This window comes from Podarcis vaucheri (genome assembly GCF_965113315.1).
Source record: "Podarcis vaucheri genome assembly, chromosome: 16".
Taxonomy (NCBI): Eukaryota; Metazoa; Chordata; class Lepidosauria; order Squamata; family Lacertidae; genus Podarcis; species Podarcis vaucheri.
In genome coordinates this window covers 17,466,411-17,491,603 of record NC_138754.1, presented here as the reverse complement: position 1 = coordinate 17,491,603, position 25,193 = coordinate 17,466,411, and the positions used below count along the sequence as shown (strand labels likewise).

General features: G+C 45.9%; 2 protein-coding genes across 4 annotated transcripts in view; one reads left to right on the top strand and one right to left on the bottom strand.

The window, feature by feature from the left end:
• Nucleotides 1–153: 153 nt before the first annotated feature.
• POLR3C (RNA polymerase III subunit C) lies at nt 154–13,927 on the bottom strand. 2 transcript variants are annotated; one of them, XM_082203927.1, is made up of 15 exons: nt 13,773–13,927; nt 12,815–12,988; nt 12,192–12,447; nt 11,908–12,093; nt 11,261–11,349; nt 9,758–9,862; nt 8,274–8,366; nt 6,564–6,644; nt 6,374–6,425; nt 5,173–5,233; nt 3,680–3,830; nt 1,962–2,063; nt 1,805–1,854; nt 1,296–1,445; nt 154–414 (listed from the first exon to the last, which is right to left on the bottom strand). In XM_082203927.1, exons 2-15 carry the CDS (start codon nt 12,959–12,961, stop codon nt 336–338), a joined length of 1,602 nt encoding a protein of 533 aa, XP_082060053.1. In that variant the 5' UTR covers nt 12,962–12,988; nt 13,773–13,927; the 3' UTR covers nt 154–335. The 2 variants fall into 2 exon arrangements, with proteins under 2 accessions (XP_082060053.1, XP_082060054.1); XM_082203928.1 differs by lacking the exon at nt 13,773–13,927 and adding an exon at nt 13,518–13,638.
• Nucleotides 13,928–14,145: 218 nt separating this feature from the next.
• The window catches only part of RNF115 (ring finger protein 115), a 37,247-nt gene continuing 26,199 nt past the window's right edge, over nt 14,146–25,193 (top strand). Inside the window, exon 1 of one of the 2 annotated variants that reach the window (XM_082203985.1) lies at nt 14,146–14,286. In XM_082203985.1, the coding sequence (XP_082060111.1) occupies nt 14,194–14,286 (93 nt within the window). In that variant the 5' untranslated portion in view covers nt 14,146–14,193. Of the gene's footprint in view, nt 14,287–18,119; nt 18,228–25,193 lie in introns of those variants that run through there. The other variant, XM_082203986.1, reaches the window with a different exon arrangement.

The following is a 25,193-nucleotide window of genomic DNA, read 5'->3' as shown; positions in this document are numbered from 1 at the left end:
AAGTCTCATATTTGTGAAGACTGAGGCCCAGCGGTTCCTTCTGAACTGGAAGATGGTGGAAGAGGGAAGCTGTTAGGCAAGGCTATGTTTTAGAACAATCCTTTTGCACCCAAATACGCATTCTTCCCCTTAACACTTCCCAACCAGTCTACGTCAACAGGTCTGTCTTTTTATTTCCTTTTGTAAAAAATTGACATAAATAGAGTCACAAGCAGTGGTTGAAGCACACCCAACACTCAGTGTCCATGAGCCCTGCTTGTGATGGGGAGACAGAATTGCTCCTTAGGGAAGAGGAAGACAGCCCCTCTCCGTTGCCTTGTAGTCACTGGGGGTGTTCAGCTCTTGATGGTGCTGTTGATATAGGATTCCAAAATGAATATGGTCTCATCCACCTGGTTCTCACTTGCATCAATCCTTTGTTAAAAGGGGAGAAATATGAATATATATATTATTCCGGCTACATTATATGTCAGTTTTGATTACTCAGTTAAGAATATGTTAATAAACTAAACATGGTCCTTGATTAAAACCAGTTAACAACTAAACTTTTTTTTAAAAAAAAAATAGAAGTATTGTGAAAACTGCAGATGGCAAATGACATTTTAGAAGTGGTCTATTCTCATCTGTGTGAGAAAGAGAGAGAAGGTGGGGAGTGCTTCCTTTACCCTGATGGCTGCTGTGACATTTGAGTATCGCTTTTACTAACAAAAGTAATCAGGTGACAATCTTGATCTTATATGTCAGATACACACAGGGAGGGGTGTGTGAGAGAAAACATTTAAGCTTCCCCAAGAAGCAATTTGATAGGGCTTTGTGAATAAATCCACATTATTAGCCCTGTGGTGTGGTTTAAAAAGAAAAAAGTAGACACGCTCACTCTATCAAAATTTATGGAAGTCATTCCACCAGATGTCCTGGAGACAATTCTGGCCACAGAAGTGGCCCCTTAAATACAACAGAGGTCACACACTCTGATTTGGGCCTGGCCTACGAAGGCAGCACAAGAAGAACCTGTCTGGGTGGGTTGACTGAGGGCATATTCACCCCCCAAATTTTCTCTTTCCTGTAGTGGCCAATCAGCAGCTTCTGAGAAGTCCACAAGGAAGGCATAAAGGCACCTTTCCATGTGTCCCCCAGCAACAGGTATTGAGGGGCACACACTGAGCAGGGAGGATCTGCTGAGCAGCCCCCTGTCCAGAACGCTGTAGTCAGATCCTGCATTGAGCAAATGGCTTGGACTTGATGACGTCCAAAGTCCCTTCTCTGATCCCCACCACCTGCTCCTCCTCACTTACTTGTTGACGTTGTGCTTGAGGCTCTCCAGCTGCTGCCGTTCGGGGGCTGTGATCATTTCCTCAATCTCCTGCAGCTGCGCCTCCTCTGCCCCCGAGGCCTGTATTGAGGCGAGGATGGCCTCCACCCGCTGGGATTTTTCCAGCAGACGCCTGGCACAGGACAGAAGCCACGGGTCAGACAGAACCACACCACTTCAGTTTAAGGCTGGCCAAAGATGTGGCAAGGCCCGAGGCAGAGAACCAAGACTCCTTCACAAGGCAGAATTCATGAAGTCCTCCTGGGGCGAGCCCCATTGAGACAAACTCACATAGAAGAATTGGGGGTCAGCTCTGCGAGTTTCCTACTTTTAACAGACCTTTGAAAATCTGAGATTTGCAACCTGTCACACAGCACCACAAAGCTGTGATGGCAGTGACGAACAGAGGAAGAGCGACCCTGCGGAGGTGGATCTTGAGGGCTCCAACTTCTTGCCCTAACCACCCTCCTCCCCCCAGGGCAGTTCACTCACCGGTTCTCCTTGGTCTCATGCAGGCGTCTTTCTATCAGGTTGGCCACGCTCTGGAAGGGAGGAGGCAGAGAAAAAGGGCTATTGCAATCCAATTTCTTCCGGCAGATTTTTTAAAAAAAACAGGAAAGTGAGGGCAGTGAAGCTACAGGACACGCACCTTGTAACAGCGGTGGAGCAGCATCCGTGCAGATGAGAGCCTGTTCACTGTATATAGGTAGAAAGTGCGGGAAGGGGCATGATCGGGGGTCTTGGGGATCTCCTGTTTTTGAATGAGAGAACACCCACTATGTTTGCTTAATAATGAAAAGAGAACTGCAATGCTGACTTATTTATATACCTCTACAGTGATACCTCCGGTTGCAGACAGGATCTGTTCGGGAGGTCCGGCCAGATCCCAAGGTTTTCACAACCGGAGAGACCACTTCTGCGCATGCACGCGCAGCAAAAACCTGGAAATATACTTCCGGGTTTTCCGTTTACGTATCCCAAAGTTTACATAACCGGAGGCATATGTAAGAGGAGTTACGACTGTAATTCATAAAGAAAACATCGAAGTGGTTCACAAGAACAGTACATAAAACCATATAAACTTAAAATAAAAAGGTTGTCATGGAAATAACAACTATCTGACTTTTAGAAGACATCTGAAAGCAGTCCTGTTTAGGGAAGTTGTTAATGTTTGATGTTTTATTCTGTTTTTAATCTGTTGGGAGCCGCCTAGAGTGGCTGGGGAAACCCAGCTGGATGGGTAGGGTATAAATAATAAATTTATTATTATTAGTAGTAGTAGTAGTAGTAGTAGTATTAATTATTATTATATTGCAGGTGGGGGGAGTGAAGCTGAGAAAGAGCATGTTCAGTGGCAGTGATGGGATTTGAGACCAATGATTCCTGATTTGCAATGCAGCCCCTTAGCCACTGGGTGGCCACTCTGAGAACAGGATGCAGGACTAGGTGGGCCACTGGTCAGATCCAGCAGGCTCTTCTTGTATTCCTTATTTATTTAATGCATTTATATCCTGCCTTTCTCCCAAGCTGGGATTCAAGGTGGCATCCTTATAACACTTTTATAACATACAAAGCAATAAAAACAAACCAGTTGAAAGCAAGTTAAAACAGATGAAAAACACATTTAAGCCTAGCATTAAAATGCAGTTTGCCCAAAGAGAGCCCAGTGGTCAGCATCACCTGCACCTTGGTTTCCAAAGGCCAATCTAAACAAGGTCATAACCTTCCAGCAGTAGGGAGCCAGTCTAGCCTCTCTTGGGAGGGAATCCTGCCATCTGGGAGCGGCCACAGCAAAGGCTTTCTCTCATGTCATCGCCAACTTTGCCTCTGATGTTGATGCTCAAGCACACCACTTTCAACTTTTCTGTACAGGAATCCATGGCAGCCTTTCAGTGGAATAGGGGCCATAGACAAGGGGCCAAGGTGTGGGTGTACTAACTACACCTCTTTCCAGGCTCCCTTGCCCTTTGTTATGCTTGCGTCTGAGTTTTTGTCCCCATAAAATTCCATGGGAAGCACTGAGAACTGGTTTTGCTCCAACCTGTAGAGCCCCACCCCTTAATCAGCACAGCCCTGTGACACGTCTGGATTCTTGATGATGCCAGAGTGTGACGGGACCTCAGGAACTGGTTTCCATGCTGATGGAAACAGCACACTGGGAGTTGAGAATGGTATGCACAGGAGTTGCAATCTTGCAAAGAATTCTGCTTCCACCTTATCTCCTCAGGGCCTGGATAGTTCACCGTGCTCATCTTGACTTGCATCCAAGCAGCTCAGGTCTTCCATGGAACTTTGGTTTTGCATAATTTATTTTTCAGACCTAGATTATTCAGGGCAGCCCCCCCCCCCCCCCGCAAAGGAGCATACCTGCAGGGCTACAAAGTTAGTCGACAGCATTTTGTACATCATTTCCTTTGCTTCCTTGGCAGGGATCATTGCAAAGTCTTCTATTTGCTTCTGTTCCAGATGCTTCTTCCTCAGGAGCAGGCGGAAGATGCGAGCGCAACGAGACCCGAATCTAGATCAGAGAAATAAAATGGCATAGCAGGCTGGTTTTTCGCACTCTCTGAATGCATCATGCAATGCAGCATCAGGCTTCTCAGTTTGGCTTCCAACTGATGGATGCAGGGAGTACATAACATCTGGAGGGTACCAAGTTGTCAAAGGCTGAAAGACGTGTAGAGCTCTAACTGCGCCTAGTTTATTCCATCATTGGGACTCAATGGCTATAAGCACTTCAAGGTATTACTGAGATACAAAGAGCTCAGAATGATTTTCTTTACTAGAAAAGAAATAAGCAGTTTATTCAAAACTACGTTTTCTCTACTAGGAAAGCTTTAAGATAAAAGGTCAACAAATTCAGTACAGGCCACAGTTAGCACTGCTGTCAGTCTTTGACAGCCTGATCTGTGCTCTGCTTATCAACATTTTTATGGTTGCTGCTTGACATTGGAAAACTGTCCTTGAGTTATCATTAACCAGATGGTCTACAGATGTATGGCAAACAGGCTTGGCTGAGAAGCTAATGTAAAATGTTGAAAGAAAATAAAAAACAGACAAGACAATTTTGATACCACCATCAATACACAGGAAACCTAGGGAGACATTTTCTTAAGTTAAGAAATGAGTCTTTTATTATAAGTCAATATAAAAACATGTACTAAGTTTATATGGTTTGTTTGCATGTAAAGGAAAAAAATAAATAAAAACAACTCAGGACCAGTTTACCTGTGAGATCACTGTACCCCATGTATGCCCACATGACCGCTTTGGTCTGTGAAACTAGCACCAGTATAGGTGCCACATAATACCATTCCTCATCTGTAAGAAATCAATCTTTTAGTGTGGCAGCACCCACTTTGGAACTCTCTGCCTATTGACATCAGGCAGGCAATTTCACTGTACTCTGTTTGGTGCCCTGTCAAACCCATTTTTGTTCAGGCAAGCCTACCCAGAGATGCAGAACGTCATGTGAATTTTAGTCTGTTTTCATCTTACTGATTTTTAATTATTTTTATTATTATTTTAAATCATCGTTTTTAAACCGTTTTTACCAATAAGCTTATTCTTTTCGTAAACCGCCTCGAGCTTGCTTTAAAACAGTCAATCTGTATATAATTCTTATGAAACAAATGAACGGGATGTTTTGGTTGCACCCTGCTGGCAGGAGGAAATAGCACTTTGCTTTCACCACAGTGACTAAAGCAGCAGGCACAAGGAGCCGGCCTCATGTTACATTTCTGGCTTGAGGCAGGCCTGCATGCAAGATAACACTGCAAATGAGCTCTGACATGCCCGCTACCTTGACTCAAAGCAAGTTTTCAACTCCCGCATCTCCAAACAGGCAGGCTCCCCATTACCTTTCCTGAACTATTGATTCCAGCGTTGCGGTGGCCAGAGACGCCAGGGCCTTATGAAGGTCTGTTTGAGGGAAGGTTAGGGGAAAATGTCAGAGAGAGTTCAATTTTGGTACGCACCAAGTGGTTTGCCCCTCACCTCCTTCTAACTGACTGACGGAAATTTCAGTTTGGGTGGTTAACTTGGGAGGCACCTTCTAGGCTCTCCGATGATGCGAAGGCACATCAGGACCACCTGCTAACCCACAAGATTCAGGACAGATAAAGGAAAAGTCCATCTTCATGCAGCAAATGGTTAAACTATGGCTCCCCCAGGAGGCAATGATGGCCATTGACTTGGATGGGCCGATTCATAGAGGACAACAAGGCCATCAATGGCTACAAGCCAAAATGGCCATCCTCTGCCTTGATGGTCAGAGACAGTGATGCTCCGTCCAGTGGCCAACCAGATCTGCCTGTGGGAAACCTGCAAGCCGGACCTGAGCCCAAGAGCACACTCTCCTCTTGCCGTTTCCAGCAACTCTTATTCAGAAGCATTGCTGCCTCTGACCATGCAGGCCCAGCTTGTTTTGCCCCTGGCCATTTTTTCTCAGTTTTTCTCTTTGGATAAACTGATCCCTGATCAACTGAGTGAGAAAATGTGGGGTAGGGAGAAGAGAAGAGCAGAGCAGAGAACCAACCTTTCCCTTGGTTCTTTCCTCACTTGAGAGGACATTGGCTGCTCCAAGGTCTAGGCTGTAACAGGTTCCTTAAAATTCACCAGTCCCTCTTTAAGAGACGTGAGAGAAGCATCTCTTTAAGGCATTCGGTGGCTGAGGTGAAGAACAGGTGGGCTGTGCAGGGTCCAAGGATTGGTTGCTCTTTGCCCTAGTGCCGCAGTTGGGATCAGCACCGTGAAGGAGCTCCTGTGGGCTGTTTTGGCTCCTGCCCCCCTCCACCTGTTCTCTCTTCCTCTGGGCCACACAATCCATTTGCTAGGTAAGTGAGCTGCTAGCTCTGGCTTCTGCTGCATCTCCCCCAGGTTGGCTAAGCTGAGCCCTTGTAGCAGCTGGCACCCCACAATGGGCGGGCTGGAATGTGCTCTTCATGTACACAAGTACACGTGTTCAGCGTAGAAGTGCAGGCACACCCTCCTAACAACTAGCACAGCTTGCCCTCAAACACAAAACCAGGCCTCCTGATACAGCCAAGTCAAAAAGGATACTGATGACGTACATTCCTCCGCCACTCTCCCCCGACTTGCCAACAAACTCCAGCTATGGGGAGATTAAAGGATTGAACCAGACAAGGTTTTATTATCAGAAAAAGGAAGTAAAAAAGAAAATAAAAAGAGCACGCCATTTCAAAGGCATTGTTCGAAATGAGAATAATAATCCAGAAGAGGACTTTCTTACCGGATCATCTGCTAATAGAGTGAGGTACTGATCGAGAATCTGTTTGGAGATGTTGTAACCAGCCGGAAGCGACCGGAATATCTTTAAAAAAACAAATCAGAAGTCCAGTGTTGTAGATATCCTGTGACTTCTTACAGACTTTAAACTATTACTGAACATAACCAGAGAGCGGGTGACCTACAAGAGGTTCTTTACAGAACAATGTATTTTAATGAATAGTGTGGTTTCCATTTATAACCTTCATAACCAACAAAAGTGTATTACACAAACCTGAAATGACTCATGTTAGCTATAGAGGGGCTATTTGCCTTTCCCTTGAAGGATTCTCCTCTTGCCTGGCCTAGACACGTTTCAGACTGTCCCCTTCCCTAACCAATTGATTTGTTCTTGTTGCTGATGGCTCCTGACCTGATGCAAGTTCTGATGTAAACTCTGACCCATCTCTCCATAATTATTTCTGAGTATTGATATAGAACCTCTGCATTGCACTCTGTCACAGTTATAGTTTTAAAGTCTCTTTTTATTTGATCTATACATTTTATTTACTTTTTACAGCTTTATTTTCTAAACCTATATAACAGTGTGCATAAATATACAGCCATTAATCTATAATACCATTATTCCAGAACAAGTAGTATAGAAGTCCTATGAAAACCAGTGGAAAACGTGGAGTATATTTAGCCTGGAAAAAATTAAAAAGGGGGGGGGGAGAGACAGGATGACAACATGATACCAGCCTTGAAATATCTGAAGGGCTGTCATGTTGTTGGTGGAGCAGGCTAGCTCTTTGATACTCCAAAGGGAAAAATGAGAAATCAAGAGCCGGGAACTGAAGGGAAGCAGATTTTGACAAAACCTCCTAATAGTAAGAGCTATTAGGCAAGAGAACAGCCTTTCTTGGGAGGCACAGGCTCTGTACTGCTGGGTTGTTGTTTTTAAGCAGAATCTGGGCAGCCATCTGCCAGGTGTGCAGTTGCTGGAAGATCCCATCACTGAGCAGAGGGTTAGGCTAGATTACCTCCCCAAGGTCATCTTCCAGCTCTACGATTACATAAAACGAAGAAAGAAATGCCAAACAACTCACAAAAGCTCTCTCCTGCTCTCTCTTAATGTTTTGTGGGGCATAATCTGTTGCTCTTTTGGCAGGAAAATGAATGCATTATATCCTTTTGAGATGTTAAGATTCAGTACGATTTGTATTGTGTTTGCGCTGATATGTTTGTATTTGCATTTGTAATTTTTTATGAGCTGTCCTGGGGGCCTTTTTTTGGCTGAAAGATGGCATATAAATAAATAGCAATATCACATACCAAGGCAAGCCATGTGCCCCTGGCAAAAACAAGCCATCCCCTCTCTAGTAGCTACTCCGACCTGGGGAAAGGACAGCAATGAAATCCTGACTGAACCCCCAGTCATGGCAGGCATGAGCCACTCTATTAGAGGGGTTTATTACAGGGGGTCAGTGACCTCTTTAGGCCAAGGGCTGCCTTGCCTCTGGTGCCATCCTTCCAGGAACTGCACACCAATGGTGGGAGGGACCCAAATGAAAGTGGGTGTGGCAAAAAGGGATCATGGTCAGAGCTGGAAGGCAGGGCCACCCCACAAGTACACAGAGCACACATGCCCACACATTCCACACGTACACTGAACACGTGCCTTACACACATGCTTTCATACACATCTGTCAACAAGTCCCAAGTAGCTGCTCACCTCGTTGGAAGACAGGGGCATTGTGTACGGCGCGTTGGAAGAGGTTGTGACTTCACTCATTCGCAGCATCGTCCGCACAATTTCACTGCTGGTCTGTCGGAAAGGGAAGAGACAGAGGCAGAACTCTTAGGGAAGTCCTTGTTTTGTGCATAGACTGTAAAATGTAGGTGGGAGCTTGCATGATTAAAAAGCTCTGCCATACCAAAATCAAGTAATAAATCCCTGCACGTAGAAAACCAGTATGCCAAGGAAAAGGGAAAAGCTAAAACTCTTCTTTGATAAACTAAAAACTGGCCAGGGGAGGAAATGCCAAAGCAGAGGAAACAGCCTCCAGTAAGAACGTAAGGACTTACTGTATGACAAGCCTGCTGGATGAGCCCAATGGCCCTTCCAGTCCAGCATGCTGTTCTCATGGTGGCCACCCAGATGCCTCCATGAGAAAGTCCACAAGCAGGACCCGAGCACAAGAGCTCTCTCCCCTACTGTGGTTTCCAGCAATGGGTATTCAGGAGTATTACTGCCTCCGAGTATTGAGGCAGAGAATAACCATCATGGCTAGTTGTCATTGAGAGCCCTTTCCTCCATGAATTTTTCTAATCCTCTTTTAAAGCCATCCAATGGCCATGACTGCCTCCTGTGTGGGCAGGTTCTACAGCAGGGGGCCGGTACACTGTCCCTCAGACCTTGTGGGGGGCCGGACTATATTGGGGGAGGGGGAGAATGAATGAGGGACAATGAGTGGCACATGAAAGGGCTTCAGAGAGGGGCTGTTTTAAATAGCGGCCATTCGAGAGGGGCACTCAGCCAAACGCGGCTCCTGTGTCTTGCAAGCGGCAGGGGCTGGTGGCACGATGAGCGGCACATGACTCCGGAGAGGGGCTGGCACCAACAAAGCCCAGCCCCCTTCCTCCTCGAGGCAGGGCAAGGAGAAGCAGGCATGAGGTAGAGGGGAAAAGCATGCGCAATGGCAATCCACGCGGCGATTCCCGGACCGTCCGCAGGCTGGATTTAGAAGGCAATTGGGCCTGATCTGGCCCGCGGGCCTTAGTTTGCTGACCCATGTTCTACAATTTAACTATGTGCCACATTAAGAAGTGTTTTCTTTTATCTGCCCTGAAACTTCCAACATTCAGCTTCACTGGATGCCCACAAGTTCTGGTTTTATGCAAGAGGGTGTATAACTTTTCTCTGTCCACTTTCTCCACGCCATGCATAATTTTATAAACTTCTATCGGGTCTCCTCTTACTCGCCTGTTCTCTAAACGAGAAATCCTCCAATGCTACAACCTTTCTTCATAGAAGGGTCACTCTATCCCCTTCATCATTTTGGCTGCCTGTTTCTGAAACTTTTCTATCTCTAGAATATCCTTTCTGAGGTGGGGCAACCAGAACTGTACACAGTATCCCAAATGTGGCTACACCATATATTAGTCTAATGACATAGACCCCCCCCCCACTCCCCCACAAGAAGGAAAGCAACACACCTGGTCCATTCTGTTGGCCACAGCGCTGACAATGGCTTGATCTCGGAAGTGCTGGTGGAAACGGTCAATGTTGACTTGCCAGTAGATTCCATCATCTGATGGAGACTGAGAAGTGTTGATTGGGAGAAAGCGGGAAGCAGGTGTTACCCTGTGTATCAAATTGCACTACTGGGTGTGCTACTTGTACCCCTAGCATACTCCAACCAAAATTCTGTCACCACAAACACTAAATCCTGCAACTTGCATATATTATGCTAATAGAGCCAGTGTGCAGAAACTTCATTTGCATGATTTATTTTGCTTTAAAAATAAGTAAATCCACAATTCCTTTCACTGCACTGGGAGGGAAAAATCATGTTGGCTGCTTCCTCTATGGCTTCAGGAGACGAAGCCCACATGCCATTGAGCTGATCTGCACAGCTATAATGACCAGCAAGACAAGACTTGGGGTGGGGGTGGGGAGAGATAAAGAAATACAGTGGTGCCCCGCAAGACGAAATTAATTCGTTCCGCAATTTTTGTCGTCTAGCGAATTTTTCGTCTTGCGAAGCACGAAATCCCATAGGAATGCATTGAAAATCAATTAATGCGTTCCTATGGTCAAAAAAAGTCCAAACAAAGCCAAATTTGGTACAACAACAGTTTATTAACTGCTCTTTAAAGTCACACATACTGTAAAGAGCAGTTCAAAAATTTAAGGGAAAATAAATTAACTTTATAAACAAAACATGTCTTTGTTTTTAGTCAAAGAAAAAAAGTCGCGAGACGTTTTCGTCTTGCAAAGCAAGCCCATAGGGGAAATTCGTCTTGCGAGGCAAATCGCGAACGGAAAAAACTTTCGTCTAGCGAGTTTTTTGTATTGCGAGGCATTCGTCTTGCGGGGCACCACTGTAAATGAAATAACCAGGACAACTGCAGTACACTTTCGGTGCTAAAGGTAATAAAACCAAGGGTTGCAACCAATGATAGTCCTACTTTGAGTAGAAAGATTAATGAACATGAGTAACTTAGGTCCATTATTCTCAATAGGTCTATTCTGAATTGAACTTACGTTGATTACCTCAAATGATGTTACAGTTACTCTTAATTTACATGGGGCACACCCTGCCACGAAATCAAGCCTTATCATGCCCTAAACGTGGGTAGGATCTACCCTCCAACTACTGCCAAGGCACCACACCTCCACCCTCCCCCGTTCTGCCTCACAATATATATTAAGACTGCTCCCCTCCTCCAAACCCATCATTTAGATATTACAGTCAGTAGAGCACGAGGCTCTTAATTTCAGGGTCGTGGGCTTGAACCCCATGTTTGGCTAAAGATTCCTACATTGCAAGGGGTTGGACTAGGTGACCCTCGTGGTCATTTCCAACTCTACAATTCTATGATGCTATGATTAAAACCAATGGGAGATTTGCTCTTCCTTTCAAGGTGATGGAGAAAGCTAAATTTCCAGTACCCGTTCATGAAGGGATGCACTACCCAGCTCAGTGGCCTCTTTACCTCATTGCTGTCTGCCTCCTGCTTTTGTCGTTTCGCTTTGCGTTCTCCATTGTCTTGGCCGTTGTCGGAGTGCCTCCTTTTCCCCTTCCCTGATGGCCAAAAGAAAGGTCTGCACTTTGAGTAGCAATAAGGGTGCAGTCTGCTGAAGCCCACCTTTTTATAGCTGCTCAGCCCTCATCTTCCATCAGTGATCATGCTTTGTAAGCATGATACGCTATCTATTTCTCTCAGGGCAAATCCACAGACGTTTTCATATGATTTAACAATCAAACCATTATCATTGGGAACCCAAGAATTGTGGTTTGAAAGGGTGTGAGGAGAGAAAAGCAAGGACAAACACTTTTCAGCATCACAAGCTACAACTCCCAAGGGTTTCTTTTTGGGTGGCGGCGGCAAGGGGATGAGTTAAGATGGCATAAAACCAACTGTAGACAGGACCACCATTTCCATTCTCTCCTGAAACCACCTGAAATGAGCTTTGCTGAGCCTAGACATCTTTGCTGTTTAGGAAAATAGCTTTGAGACATTGCTTACCAGTCGCCAGCCATTGCTTACCAGTCGCCAGCCAATGCTACACATCATCTATGACGATGCAGTTTTACAAGGATTAACGAAATGATCATGGGGCCTCTGAGTTGTTTCCTCACCTATGAGATACAGTTTTGGAACCACATACATATCCTTTTCGTTAAGCTGCAATGTGGGCACAGGAGGAGGTGGGCCATCAGAAGGCTCTGGACCTTCAGGGACTGATGGGCATCTCTGAACAAAGTGGGTGTCTGCCAGGCGTACAAACGTGCTTGAGACTTCACTGTACTCCATTGTTTTACCATCTGAAGAAAAGGAAACAAACCCTCGACTCAGACCTTAGTTCCAGGCTCCACCCAAAAGTGCTTTTCCAGGGCTGAGCCCCACCTTAAATTCAGCTCACCTTCCATTGTTTCTGTCAGCCGGTCAGCCACCTTCTTCACTGTGGCGCTCATGGACATCTTGCCATTGAGCAGCAGCTCCTCCACGATCAGCTCACCCGTGTCACTATAAAGGGTCTTGGCAGTGTAGATATAGCGGGGGTAGCGGAGGATCCGCAGCACTCGGCTGCACTGGGCTTCATACTCCACCAGGCCTCGCTTCTGCAGCTCATACGTCACCAAGTTGTGCTGGATCAGGACACAGAGTGCCTTCCGAACCTGTGCAGATGGGAGAAAAGTACGGTGTATATATGGAGATCTGCAGACTCTACCCAACCCCAGTCCAGAGCACAGCATTCAATTTTGAGCAAAACAGTATGAAAAGGATTCAAAGAGTCAGAATGAACCTTATGGATCATCCAGAGAAATCCTTTGCCAGGAACAGCAGTATTTATAATGCACCCCTTTGCCCACTTACAACACCCCTCTGAGGTGGAAGAAGTTAACAGGCCTTAAGTCATGGCCAAGCAGGGATTTGAACCTGGGTCTCCCTGACTTAAGGCCAAAACTATGGTTCTCTAGTGCAAAGCCATTATTCATGTAACAGCCTTTCTTCTGCATCAGTGCCATCTACCACTACGCATACCTGGTCAAGTGACATCCCAGTGTCATGAGCTATCATCCGTAATGGCTGGCTACCCATGCGAATGAGGTGTGTCCCAATCTTTTCTACAATCTCACCAAAATGTTCAGAGAGCAAGAGGGAAGAGAGCTTGATTTCTGCCTGGGTCATCTTGCAGGAATATATCTGTCTGGCCCTCTGTAAGACAAGAATGTATCCACACAAGTCAGCACAAGCACAAATGGACATTTTACTGGGTCGTAATGGCTAGAGATGTGAAGGCAAGGATAAGATGAACAAAAGAATCCCCCCAGTCTCTGCATGGGGTATTCACATTTTTACAGCTAATCCACCGTGAGAGCCAATATACACATTCAGCAGATTCAAGTACTAATGCTTTTCCTGAACTGTGTTGGAGGTAGGAAGTGAAGACTGCATGCTTGAACACCTCTTGTAGAAAATAAATCGCCTGCTCCTTTTAATCTTTTACTGTGCGAGTCTGTAAACCTCATTAACACTGACAACACATCCGCACAATGGTTTTGTTTTTTTTAATGCAACCCACACAAAACACCACACGTGGTATTTTTACAGAATAGCAATGGGCGTCCGTGCTAAGAAGCTTACGACTGTGAATTCGACACAAGAGGAAAGGACACGAGATCAAGGCGAGGGTTAAAGAAGGGGGAAATGCACATCCGGTTAAGTTTCACATTCTTGAAGCTACCTGGTCTACCGTGTAATAATAACAAGGCTTGTTCTTCCATATGCTTGGCCATTCCCTGATGAATCCAGGAGACCCCAGCTGACCCCCTATATCGACCCCGCCGCCTTGGACCAGAAAGACGACCAAGTCCAGCCGCTCCCTCCCCTGATCAACTCAGGAGTCCTGGCTCCCAGCTCTCCTCCTCCCTACGTGGTCCCCACCGACTCAACACCCCCGTGGCCGCGGATCCAAGAGTCCTCCCTCTCCTCTACCTACCCGAATGGACTCTCTTTACACCCGAGCCCGTTACCTTCGGGTCAGAGGGCGGCCCGTTTTCCCTACTCGACTAGGCCTCCGCCTCTCTTTCCATTGCGGCAACCATGGCAACCACGCTCCGCCGGACCCTTCGCTATGCCCGGGGAACCACATCCGGTACCCAGCAGTCCTGACGCCCCGCCCCCTTAAAAAAAAAACACTTCTCCCAGGTTTGCCGCTGCCAAGGCTTGGGAGGAGAAGGAGAAAGAGGGAAGTGAAGTGTGGAAGTGTGGCGGCTAGAGCGTCCCCTCGGCGTTCCACAGTGTTCCGCTCTAGGCCTCGAGTCCTCCGTGTGTTCTGTGGCGGCGGAGCGTTGCTGGTTCAGGAGGACTGACGGCAGCGGCGACGACGACGACGGCGGCGGAGGGGGAGGGGAAGCAAAATGGCGGAGGCGTCGGCGGCTGCGGCGGCCGCCGTCTCCCAGCACCGCTTTTTCTGCCACAGCTGCAAGGGGGAAGTCAGCCCCAAACTGCCGGTAAGGGAGAGGCCGGGGCGGGTCTGTCTGAATATGCCCCCCCTTCCCTGTCTTTGAAATAACCACAAGCGGGCGGGGTGGGGGGAGGGGAGAGGGAGCGAGTTAGGTTAATTCGAGAGGGGGCCCAGGACTCCAGGGTCCATTCTTGGGACGGGGTGGGGAGGTGACGTTGCTGAGGCCAGGATTCCTGGGTTCATCCTTTGAAAAGTGGGGTGGGAAGATTCAGGCCAGGACTCCTGAGTCCATCTTTTGGAGGGGGAGGGGGAAGGGATTTGAGGCCAGGACTTGTTGCTTCATCTTTCTGACTGGGGGGTGTCTGGGTTCCTTGGGTCCTTTTCTCAGACTGATTGTGGAGCCTAAGGAGTTAACAACATGATCCTGTACCTTGTCATCTCAGGCCTAACCCTCATTGAATTCAACGAGACTAGACTCTGGGGGTCATGTTTATTCGATTTGCAGCATCTACGTAGTATGGTGGTTTTGTTTTTGTTTTTCTGAACAGAGTCTCAGTGTTCTCCTGCCACAATATGAAAGGGCAGGGATCTGATTGGAAGGGTGGGGGCGGGGACAGGAGAGAGAAGGCCCCGCCCTACTTCCATTCACCATCAGTAATAGGAATGGTAAGGGATTTTAGGTTTTGAACCCCATATGCAACTTGAATCCAAGTGAAGTGGGTGGTGGGGTTCAGACAGACCACAAGGTCCTATTATCCTTTGCTCTCAAATGTATTGTGTGAGGGTGGTAGTGGTGCTAATAGATTTGTTATTGCTGCTACTACTACAAAAGAGAATTGGCTTCTGTTCCTTCCCACCTTGACCAACACCAAGGTCTGGAGAAGGCAAAAGTGTATCTGGGGAACTTGTGCCCTGTGCTGAGGGTAGAGGGCAGAGGGAAATCAGGGCACAGACGACACTCAACTGTTAAGCCAAAATCACATATAGGCAAAACACATTGGGTTCAGTGGTGGGTTCCTGGATGCCCACCGCCTTTTCACCTCCTTTTTATTTATTTATTTTAAAACTGCTGAGCGTGTAAAGCTGAAGTGGCAGGTTACCTGCGTTATGTTGCCCATATACAGAGTTCTGAGGCTGAAAGTATGGGTGGAGGCTGCAAGGAGTTGTAGGGTTTGCTCATACCTGCACATCCCTTTCCCCCTTTCAGTGATCAGTTACACGACAGTGCAAGCCAGGGAATGGGGTCATTTTTCCTCCTGCCTCCAATATTATTTTCCTTTCTAAAAGAGTCATTGGGAAGTGCAACAGGAATGGTGGGTGAAACAAGGTGGGGAAAAATCTGGAGTTCTCCTGTGTCTATAAAGTGGGAGGCTGATGGAGAATGGTACGGCCCCATGGGTCCACCCACTGGAGCCAAGAGACAGAAGGGACCAATGTCACGGTTTTGACTCCAGTTTAGGAAAGAACAGATAGTCATGGCAGCAAATGCACTTGCATTCCATAATCTTCTCAGTCCTCTTCAAAAGACAGGTAACTATCTTGTGGGGAGCGGGATGAGGGAAAGGGACAGAAAAGTGGAACTATCACTCTTCCTCTAGGAAAGAATGAGAAGAGAAAGCAAAACAGAACATTGTTTATCTTGCCCCATCACAAGGGCAAGAGGTAGGCAGGGTTGGAAAGTCCCAGGCACCTGGTTACACAGAGATCTAAAAAGTAGTGCCAGCACTTGGGCATTTTAAATTTCCGGTAGTTCCTCCTCTTCTGGGAAGGCAAATGCCTTTTTATAAAAAAAGTAAATGCAAAAAAAGGTCTACATCAAATTAAAAACCATTCCCTGATGAAGTCTTAGCTGTTCAGTTACAATATGCTCAAGCTTGGAATTTGGTGAGTGAATTTCTTAGCGTGGTTCTTGTATCTAGCCAACCTCTCAATCAGAATTGATGTTGTTCACTGATTTGATTTCCTGTGGTGATTGATAATTGCATGTAGGCAACCAGGCAATTCTCTATTCTTCCTTCTGGCCTGAAAAGGCTACTGATGCTCAAAGGTTAGATGGAAGGTAAAGAGTGCCTAGTGTGCAGCTGTGTTTAATCCAGCAGCCTGATCATTGTCTGCCTTCAAGCAAAAGTATCATCCCCCTGTGCTACTTTCAAAATGTAGCTGGGTCTTAACCAATATGTGGCTGCCTCCTTATGCAAGGTGAAGAACAGCTGCTGTTAGCAGTGGAGTCACTCCATTAACGCAGGATATCCATAGCTGTGTTGCAGGTTATCTATAGTTGTGTCCTGGCTTCTGGGAGCGTGGTGGAGAGACATCATGTGGGGTGTTCCTGTGAGCTTCTGTCTGCAGAATTGAGAGGCCAGCGCTTTGCTTTCCCAGTTGGCATGGTATGGGGGAGGAGGTGTCTAAACTCCTGTCTTGCAGGAAGATATTTAAAAGGTTGGCTTCAGTTTGGTAGAGCACAAACTTGTTTGGTTGTTTATTTGAAACATTTCTATGCCACATATGAAAAGAAATTTCATTGCGTTTTCCAAAAGTGAAATAATATTTAAACAATTTAAAATGGAGAAATTGGTATCACAGAGAACAGGGTGGAAGGGTACAGCGCTCCTGGGCAAGGAAAGCCCCCCAAACAATTAAATGTCTTCCAATTAAGGGTATTCCAGAGGGTAGTCGGCACCATGGAGAAAACCTGCTTCTCTATTGCCTCCAGATAACACTTTGCAGGTCATGGCACTCTCATAAGGCCTTCTCTGATTATCTACCAGGCCTGTATAGAGGAAGGAAGGCATTTTAGCACCAGAGACTCTGTTAAATGTACTGCATCACTGATGCATGCTGTGGGACCATGTTACAGAGACCCGTCTGTTTTGGATGCTTCCTTGGCTGCTGGACTCAATAAGCCTTGGGTTTGTGCCAGCTGCTTTTGACTGTAAAAACACGATCATGTCTGGTATCCTATAGTATGCTGTCAGTGGACTGTGTTTGCCTTCATGGACCATGAGTTGTGCAGACATGTTCTATAAATAATGGCTGTCAATAGGTTCTCCCCCAAGCCTCTGCAATGCAAATGGGCAGAATGCAAGATTTTTATGTGGGTGTTTGACGCAGATGAATATGACCCTCCTTTTTGGGAGGATTGTAGACTGGGGGAGTTGCACTTCTTGGCAACCATTCTTAATAATTTCCTCCCTTGCACTGACAGGCCTGTCTGGCAGAATCCCTACAACTTCCACTGCAGGGGATGTAAATGTGTGGTGGCTTGTCGTTCAACCCCCAATTGTGCCATCTGCAAAATGGAAACGGTGCCCAGAGTTGGAAAAATCCCAAAAACTTTGTTGCCCACATATTTGCTTCTGGAAGCTGCTACCCACCCACCACATCCCAAGCATGATTGGCTCCTGAAAGTTTGTTGACAGCACCTACCACTATTGGCTGATAAACTCTTGGAATGTAGAATCTCTCCTTCTACCCCCTCCCAGTGCCTGCTTGTCTCGTTAGTAGGGAACTTTGTAAATCTGCACACAGGTCCATTTCTAATATGTTAAAGAAGGTGCTAGCCAGGCTCGACAAACCCCATACCACCTGTCCTTCCAGAAAATTTCCACACTCTACCTCTCAGAAAGTGGGTACACCTTTGGAGGGTCAGGCAACCAGTAACATGATTCGGGCTCCAAAATGGTGGTTGTTTGTGGCCTGGATCTGGAATGCTTTTCAGGCCTGTGTTATGGGTAGGAAGATGCCAGTTCAGCAATCCCGGCAGCAACATCTGCCCTTCTGCCTTTGCTCTCACTGGTCTTTTGACACCTGAGAAATGGTGCCCATGTCTCTGGGGAATTCTCATAAAGACAGTCCCTCTCTATTTCCAGGAGGAATTGTTTGTTTTCTGAAATTATGTTAGCCTGCTGGGATCATGCATCTGCTTTTCTCCGGCCCTCTGCACCATCAAGGACGAAGAGGCTCAAGGACTTCTTTTCAAAACCAAGTGTACGTGGCACCTCGGTCCTCTTGCTCTTGTTGCAGATATCGGCGCCAACGGGTTCTTAATCTGTAAGCAAGGAATCGGCTCTGAGAGAGGCTTTCTGACTGTGTTTCTGATGGTGCTTTCAGAGATGGCAGAGCTTTTGCTTTCTAGACTCTTGCGTCTTGACTGTCTTGCTTGCCTAGGAGCGCTCTCCCTCCCACCTCCCCGATTTATGCTTGTCTCCCTTTTCTGCTGCTGACTTCGGCAGTTTCGCTGGGCTGTGTTTCAGCTGCCCTTTTGTTTCAGTGAAAAAATTCTGTCCCAAACCCCCTCATTCCTTGTGTTTTCCATAGCTGCAGTTCAGGATTTCCTGATGTCATTAATGCCTTTTTTAAATAGTGCTAGAATCTAAGCTGGGCTAATCTCTGCAACACGAGCTTTAAATTGTGCTAGTGGAATGCATAACCTGAACATCTCAAAAGTTACTACTTGCATATAAATATATGCAAACCTGAACATCTCAAAAGTTACTACTTGCATATAAATATATGCAAACTTGTATACAGGTCACATAATGTGAGTGAGCTTGGTGGAACTTCCTTTTTTCGTAAGAGGATGTGTCTGCCTATGCTTAAGGGCTGAGCTAAAACTAGCCATGCAGTTTACTTTAGTTATTACCAACAAAGGTCTGCATTTCTTATAGTTCTTTGGAGCTTCCCATAATACTGCACCCCCCCCCTGTGAGTCGTGTTTTGCATCCAAGGCTTGGATGAGAAATTACCAAGAAAGCTTTAGATTATTTTATGTTTTACAGTTATTTTATTTTTTACAGTTCTTTTTCTTTCACTCTTTAAATGGAAAATTGTGAACAGTAAACCTGAAGCTGGAGTTGAAACCTAAAAACAGAGCGTTTAGAAGTGGCTCTCGGACTGGCGTGAAGAAGGAAGAACTACCTTGCATTCAGAGCTCTCCTCTTGACAGTAGTCCTCAGAGCCTCAAAGGCAATTTGCTCAGTATATTTGGACAAATTCCCTCTTGACCTCAGTTCCCTTCTCTGTGAAATGGGGACATGAAAGACCTACTTCCCAAGGCGTGCTGAATGTGGGGGGTTGAACACGAGAATAACTTTCTGGACTAAATGAGAGCGAGGCCCGTGGCCACCTATTGTATCAACAACAGAGGCGATATTTGAAGTAGGCCATCTTTGCAGACAATCTCCCACAGGCTGAGACAGAATAGACCCAGGCCACCATGAACTAACAAGGTCTCCTGCACAGAGCCCTTAGAAATCAATCAGAGATGCATGCAGGAGAACATCTAGCAGTAATTGATTATGTTTGTCATGGGGCAGGGGAGAGTGGTATTTGGAGATAGCTGGGTTTTTGGTGGGGGAGGGAACTCTGCCCAGCACCAAATAATTGGGCATCGGTTCATTCCTCATTCCCTTCCCTTGAAAGAGTAATCTGCACAAGCAGTAATTTCTTTTTTTTAAGAGAGAAAGCACAGCTGCTGCAGCTGCTTCAGTCCTTCCCGGGCCCTCCCTCTTCACAAAACTGCTGCGAGGTTCTGCTTTTCACTAAGTCATGTTGTTAGATCCACTTGTTCTGTTGCTCTCCTTGTTGGGGGATGGCTGAATGTGGGCTGGTGTGATTATGGAGCTCATGCACCAGGAGGCTGAATAGCTGCATTCTCTAGCTGCTGTTTTGAATCAGGCTGTCTGCTGCAGGTGTGTGCTGCATGCCAAGAAAGGGTGGGGGGTTTTGGGAGGGGGGCATTTTTAGATGTCTCATTCAAAACAGCACACTGGGGGTGCCGGGAGAACTCTGATACTGGCAACTAAGTCATTTTGCTGGAGGGGAAGTAAAATGGTGGTGAGAGGGAGCATCTTCCCAGTGAGGAAAAGATAAACAGATTGGTGCTAGCTAGCTTACTTGGGAAAAGCTTTGTATTTCCTGTTTCTCTCTCTGTCAGGATTGTAAGCCCCTTGGGGCAGGGGCCTGTTTTGGTGCAAAAGCAGGGTTAGTTAACAGGATACGCCCCCCAGATGTTGTGGACTGCATTAAAAGAGCCCTGCTGGATCAGGCCCAAGGGGGCCTATCTAGTCCAGTATCCTGTTCTCACATGTCCAGACCCAAACACAGCTCCCTACTGTGATTTCCAGAATCTGGTATTCAGAAGCATTACTGCCTCTGACTGTGGAGTCAGAGTATAATCATTGTGGCTAGTAGCCATTGGAGGTTTTAAGGCAGAGATTGGGTGGCCATCTGTCAGGAATTCTTTAGCTGCGTTACATCAGTTAGACTAGATGACCCTTGGCGTCTCTTCCAACTCTACAGTTCCGTGTTTTCAGGTACAAAAAAGGTCTCTGCCTTCAAGAGCATACTGTCACATTTCTTTGTTGTTGTTGTTTCACAGTGTCAATTTGCAACCGTACAGGTAGGAAGAAATGGAAACGGTGAAGGTACGAAAGAGGTAGTCACAAATAGGATCATGTTTAACTTGTGAGAATCTAACGTTGTTGCTTTCACTTTTGCCTGCAAGAGGAAGCTAGGAACTAGAAATATGAATTTCCATTGGAAGCAAATCCCAGAGGGATTAATCTTTTGCAGCAAATGCAAAAGCAGTGCTCTGGTATAATTTAATGTCTCACAACCACAAGTACTTAAGAAAGTGGCCATGTAATTGAGATACTTCTGAATTCTCAGGGTAAAGAATCTAGTTTTGGAGGACAGAGCCCAAATGCCCAAGCACCTTGACTTTCTCTGCATCCTCACTAGCAAACGAGTGGCTTTCACACTGTTTGGGGAATGGAGAGTGTTCTTTATGAGAAGATGCGTAATGGCAGGTGAGCTTCCCTGGATGTTGGCTTTCCCAGTGTGGCCATTCTCCCATTGCATAGCACAGCTGTCTGTTGTTAACTGGTAACTTGCAGCATATTGCCAACTTCAGTGACCTCTAGATATTTTCAGCTATTACTCCAGTTATCCCTGCTGGCTGGGATTGATGGGACTCACAGCCCCAAACATCTGGAGGGCATCAAGTTGGAGGGGTTCTTCAGCAGAACATTCGCTTTGTGAAGGTTATGCAGCTTTCAAAATAATTGCTTTAGAGCCCTGGAATATTATGGGATGAGCCGCAAGTGGTGATGGTGTTCTCTTCCGCCGATTGTGGAGAGTCACCAGATACCTTTAAAGCAGGCGTCAGATGTCTCTTAGAAGCTGATTGGGTTTTGGTAACAGAATAGGTGACACCCCCCCCCCAATAGATTATTCATGTCATTCCTGACGGCGGTCCTGGCATTGTGCAACGTGAACAGTTGTGTGTCAAGGGGTGTGAATACAACTCATTGAGCAGCATCACCACTGTGTTGTTGAGCCTGCAATGTGATATCCACTTGTGGTGGTGCCAATACAGCTGAAAGGCATGGTGGGTGAAATAAAGTGGTATGGGGGCTTCATTGTGTGACTGGACCCTGCTGATCATGTTATGACATTATGGGTTCTGATAAATCAGTAATAGGTGACAGCAAGTTTAAACAGCTAGCTGCAGCTATAGGGTCACAAAGATGTGCTTCAGTATAGCATTTAATTCACCAGTTATAGGACTGATTGAAGTTTTCAGTGCACTTGGGGTTTAGTCTCATGCGATTATGGAGGCAGAGTGGGTGTTGCACCTGGTTGAGTAATTATAAGATAGTATTCTTTGCAAAGAAGCACAAATAGCTCCATAAATACAGTTAGTGGGCACCTTTGCTTAACCTCTGGGGAGGGATGGGCAACCTGTTGCCCTCCTAGTGCTGCTTGACTCCAATTCCCAGCATCCCTTGATTATTGTCTATGTTGGCTGGAGCAGCTGGGAGTTGTAGTCCAAAACATCTGGAGGGCACCAGGTTGGTGCAGGTTTCTCTAGGGCAGTGGTTCTCAACCTTGGGTCCCCAGATGTTTTTGGCCTACAACTCCCATGATCCCTAGCTCACAGGATCAGTGGTCAAGGATGATGGGAGGTGTAGGCCAAAAACGTCTGGGGACCCAAGGTTGAGAAAGGCTGCTCTAGGGTATCAGCAAATTTTCCTGATGCGAATTACATAATGCAAGTATCCTCATTTGCATGAGAAAATTTCCCACATTTCCCCCATTAAATTCCCCCCCAACCCCATATCACTGATCTTTTCCATATCCCATACACACATTTTATCATTCTTTATTTTCCCTTTTACATATCCTGTAAAAGTGCCTCCATTGGATTTTTCTCTCTCTTCCCCTCCATCCCAATCTTTAACATTTCTCATTTTCCCCAAATTTCATATTCACAACCACCCCATTAGGCAAGTTAAGGCAAGGAGAAGCAACTGGCAAGGTTACAAGAAAGGGATTTTGTAGGTACTGTAAAGCTGGAAAAAGATCAAGCCAAAGGAGCAAGGGCTAGAGCAACACTTATGGCGAAAACCTATGATGTTTGTGACATTTCATTTACAAAAGGCAAGTAATGGGTTGGAGGTGGACATGACTGGTGTGGAGAAAGTGGATAGGCTTTTCTTGCAATATGTCAACCCAGTAATGAGTAGGGTTATCCAGTGAACCTAAACAGTGGGAGATCCTGGACTAACAAGAGGAAATGTCCTTCACACTGTACAACATTTCAACTGTGGAAACCACTTCTAAAAGATGTGAATACCACCAACTTGGGAGGCTTTAAATGGAGATTACACAAATTCATGAACGCTCTGGCTATCAGTGGCTACTAGTCATATGGCTGTTAATCTGGTGATCCAGTTGGCATTAGTGCATGCCATGCCAAATTCTGGCCGATCCACCAACATTCATTGGATTGCAAAAAAACAAACAAACACCAGACTTGTAACCGAAATGATTCACTTTCTGTATATAGATAATTTTATAGTATTATTAAATGATATAAAATGGAGTTTCCATATAGAAACGTGAATTTAGAGGTGTTAATACAAAATAAAATATTTGAAAAGAGCAACTTGTACATGTTTAAATCTAAAGTAACTTGGAGCAATTGGATATAACTTGCATATGAACTCATAAGTGGCATTGACAAAGCAAGCAGTCATCGTGAATAACAGAACTTCCAACTCCCTCCAGCCCATCTACAGTGGTACCTCAGGTTAAGTACTTAATTTGTTCTGGAGGTCCATTCTTAACCTGAAACCGTTCTTAACCTGAAGCACCACTTTAGCTAATGGAGCCTCCTGGTGCTGCCGCGCCGCTGCAGCACGATTTCTGTTCTCATCCTGAAGCAAACTTCTTAACCTGAAGCACTATTTCTGGGTTAGCGGAGTCTGTAACCTGAAGCGTATGTAACCTGTTGCTCAAGGTGGTGTCCATTGTCCGTCCCCCCCATCTTATTTAATCCCTACAACAACCCTGTGAATAGGTTAGACTGGGAACCACTGACTGACCCCTGGTGAGCTTCATGGCTGACTGGGGAATTGAATCCTCGTCTACCACGTCCTCGTCTGACGCTAACTCCTATACCAAGAAGAACAAAAAAAACCCTTTTATATCAGTCAGCAATAGGACGAGTTTTCCATTAATTTTACTGTTCATGTAGGCAAACCCACATAAAACATAGACTATGAAATACCACAATCTGGGAGGCGGGGTGGGAATGAGCAACTGGGACCCTGCTGTATCAGCTGTTCCTCACACAGAGAACTTTGACATGCTTCCAGAGCTTTTGGTTTGCTAGAACCTTTTATTCTTTCGCTTTTGTTTGGACGTTGGGCTTGCTTTTCCTGCTAATCTTATCTTATCGTAAAGCCAAGGTCTCCAGCTAAAGCTGAAGATATCTGCACAAGGGTCCAAGCAACCTCTGCAGGAAAGACCCAGAGATAGCCTAGTATCGTCCACTTTGATCCATCATGGCTGCTCTGCGATGTGCATGAAACACACACACCCTGACTACTGGGTGTGATGGATACATGTGTAGGCCCAGCAGGGACCAGGTTAACAATGGCCATCCTTTGCCTGCAGTATCAAAGGCAGCATACATCCTCCTCTTCATTATTATTATTATTATTATTATTATTATTATTATTATTATTACATATTAAATTTGTATACAGCCCATCATCTGAAGATCACAGGGTGGTTCAGAACATAAAATTACAAAATGAGAACACAAAATGATGAATTAATTAAAATTTTATATATAGATGTTTTATGATGGCCTATCTTTGTAATGCCTAATAAAGGTTTGGCAAAGAAGTAGAGAACAGAAAATACATAATAAAACAAAAACAAACCAATCCCCCCCACAAAAAAACCAACCACTTATAAATGGACATAGAATGTTAATCAGCTAAAGTCTTGGTTGAAGAGGAACATTTTTGCCTGGCCCTTAAAGGTGTTTAATGCAGGCGCCAGCCAAACCTCCCTGGGGAGAGCATTCCACACAAGACTTGTGTTGTCATCCTCTGGACCTCTCCTGGAGGGGAACATGAAAAAGGGCCTCAGATGATAATCACAGAATTTGGGTCAGTTCATATGGAGAACCAGTGTTCCTCTGAAATTGCACACGGGCCAGGAGGTGGGGAATCCAGATGGAAGTCAGATCAAGGACCAGGCCCTCCCCCTTTTCCTTGGTCCTTTCAGGTATCCCACCCCCTTGCAGCTTCCTAGAAAATCTGGTCAGCTCTGAGGCTTGGAAAAATGTTTGCTGTTGTGGATCAGTGTAGATTGGGTCACAGGATATCCTGAAATGGTTTCCACTTTTACATGGAATGCCCTCTACAGTGTAGTTGGAGAATGTCTGATCTCCAGCCGTCACTGATGTTGCAATACCCGTTAGGCAAGGCTGTAATCGTGGGGTTGACACAGCCTGGCTCCCTGCGTCTAGATTTCAAATCTTCCTGATGAATCATAACTTGGCTGTGTTGTAAATAATAGCTCTGAGCTTTTCCCCTTGCTTGAGTACCAGCCAACAGTGTGGAATGTGGCTCTTTGTCCTGCTGGCTCATTATG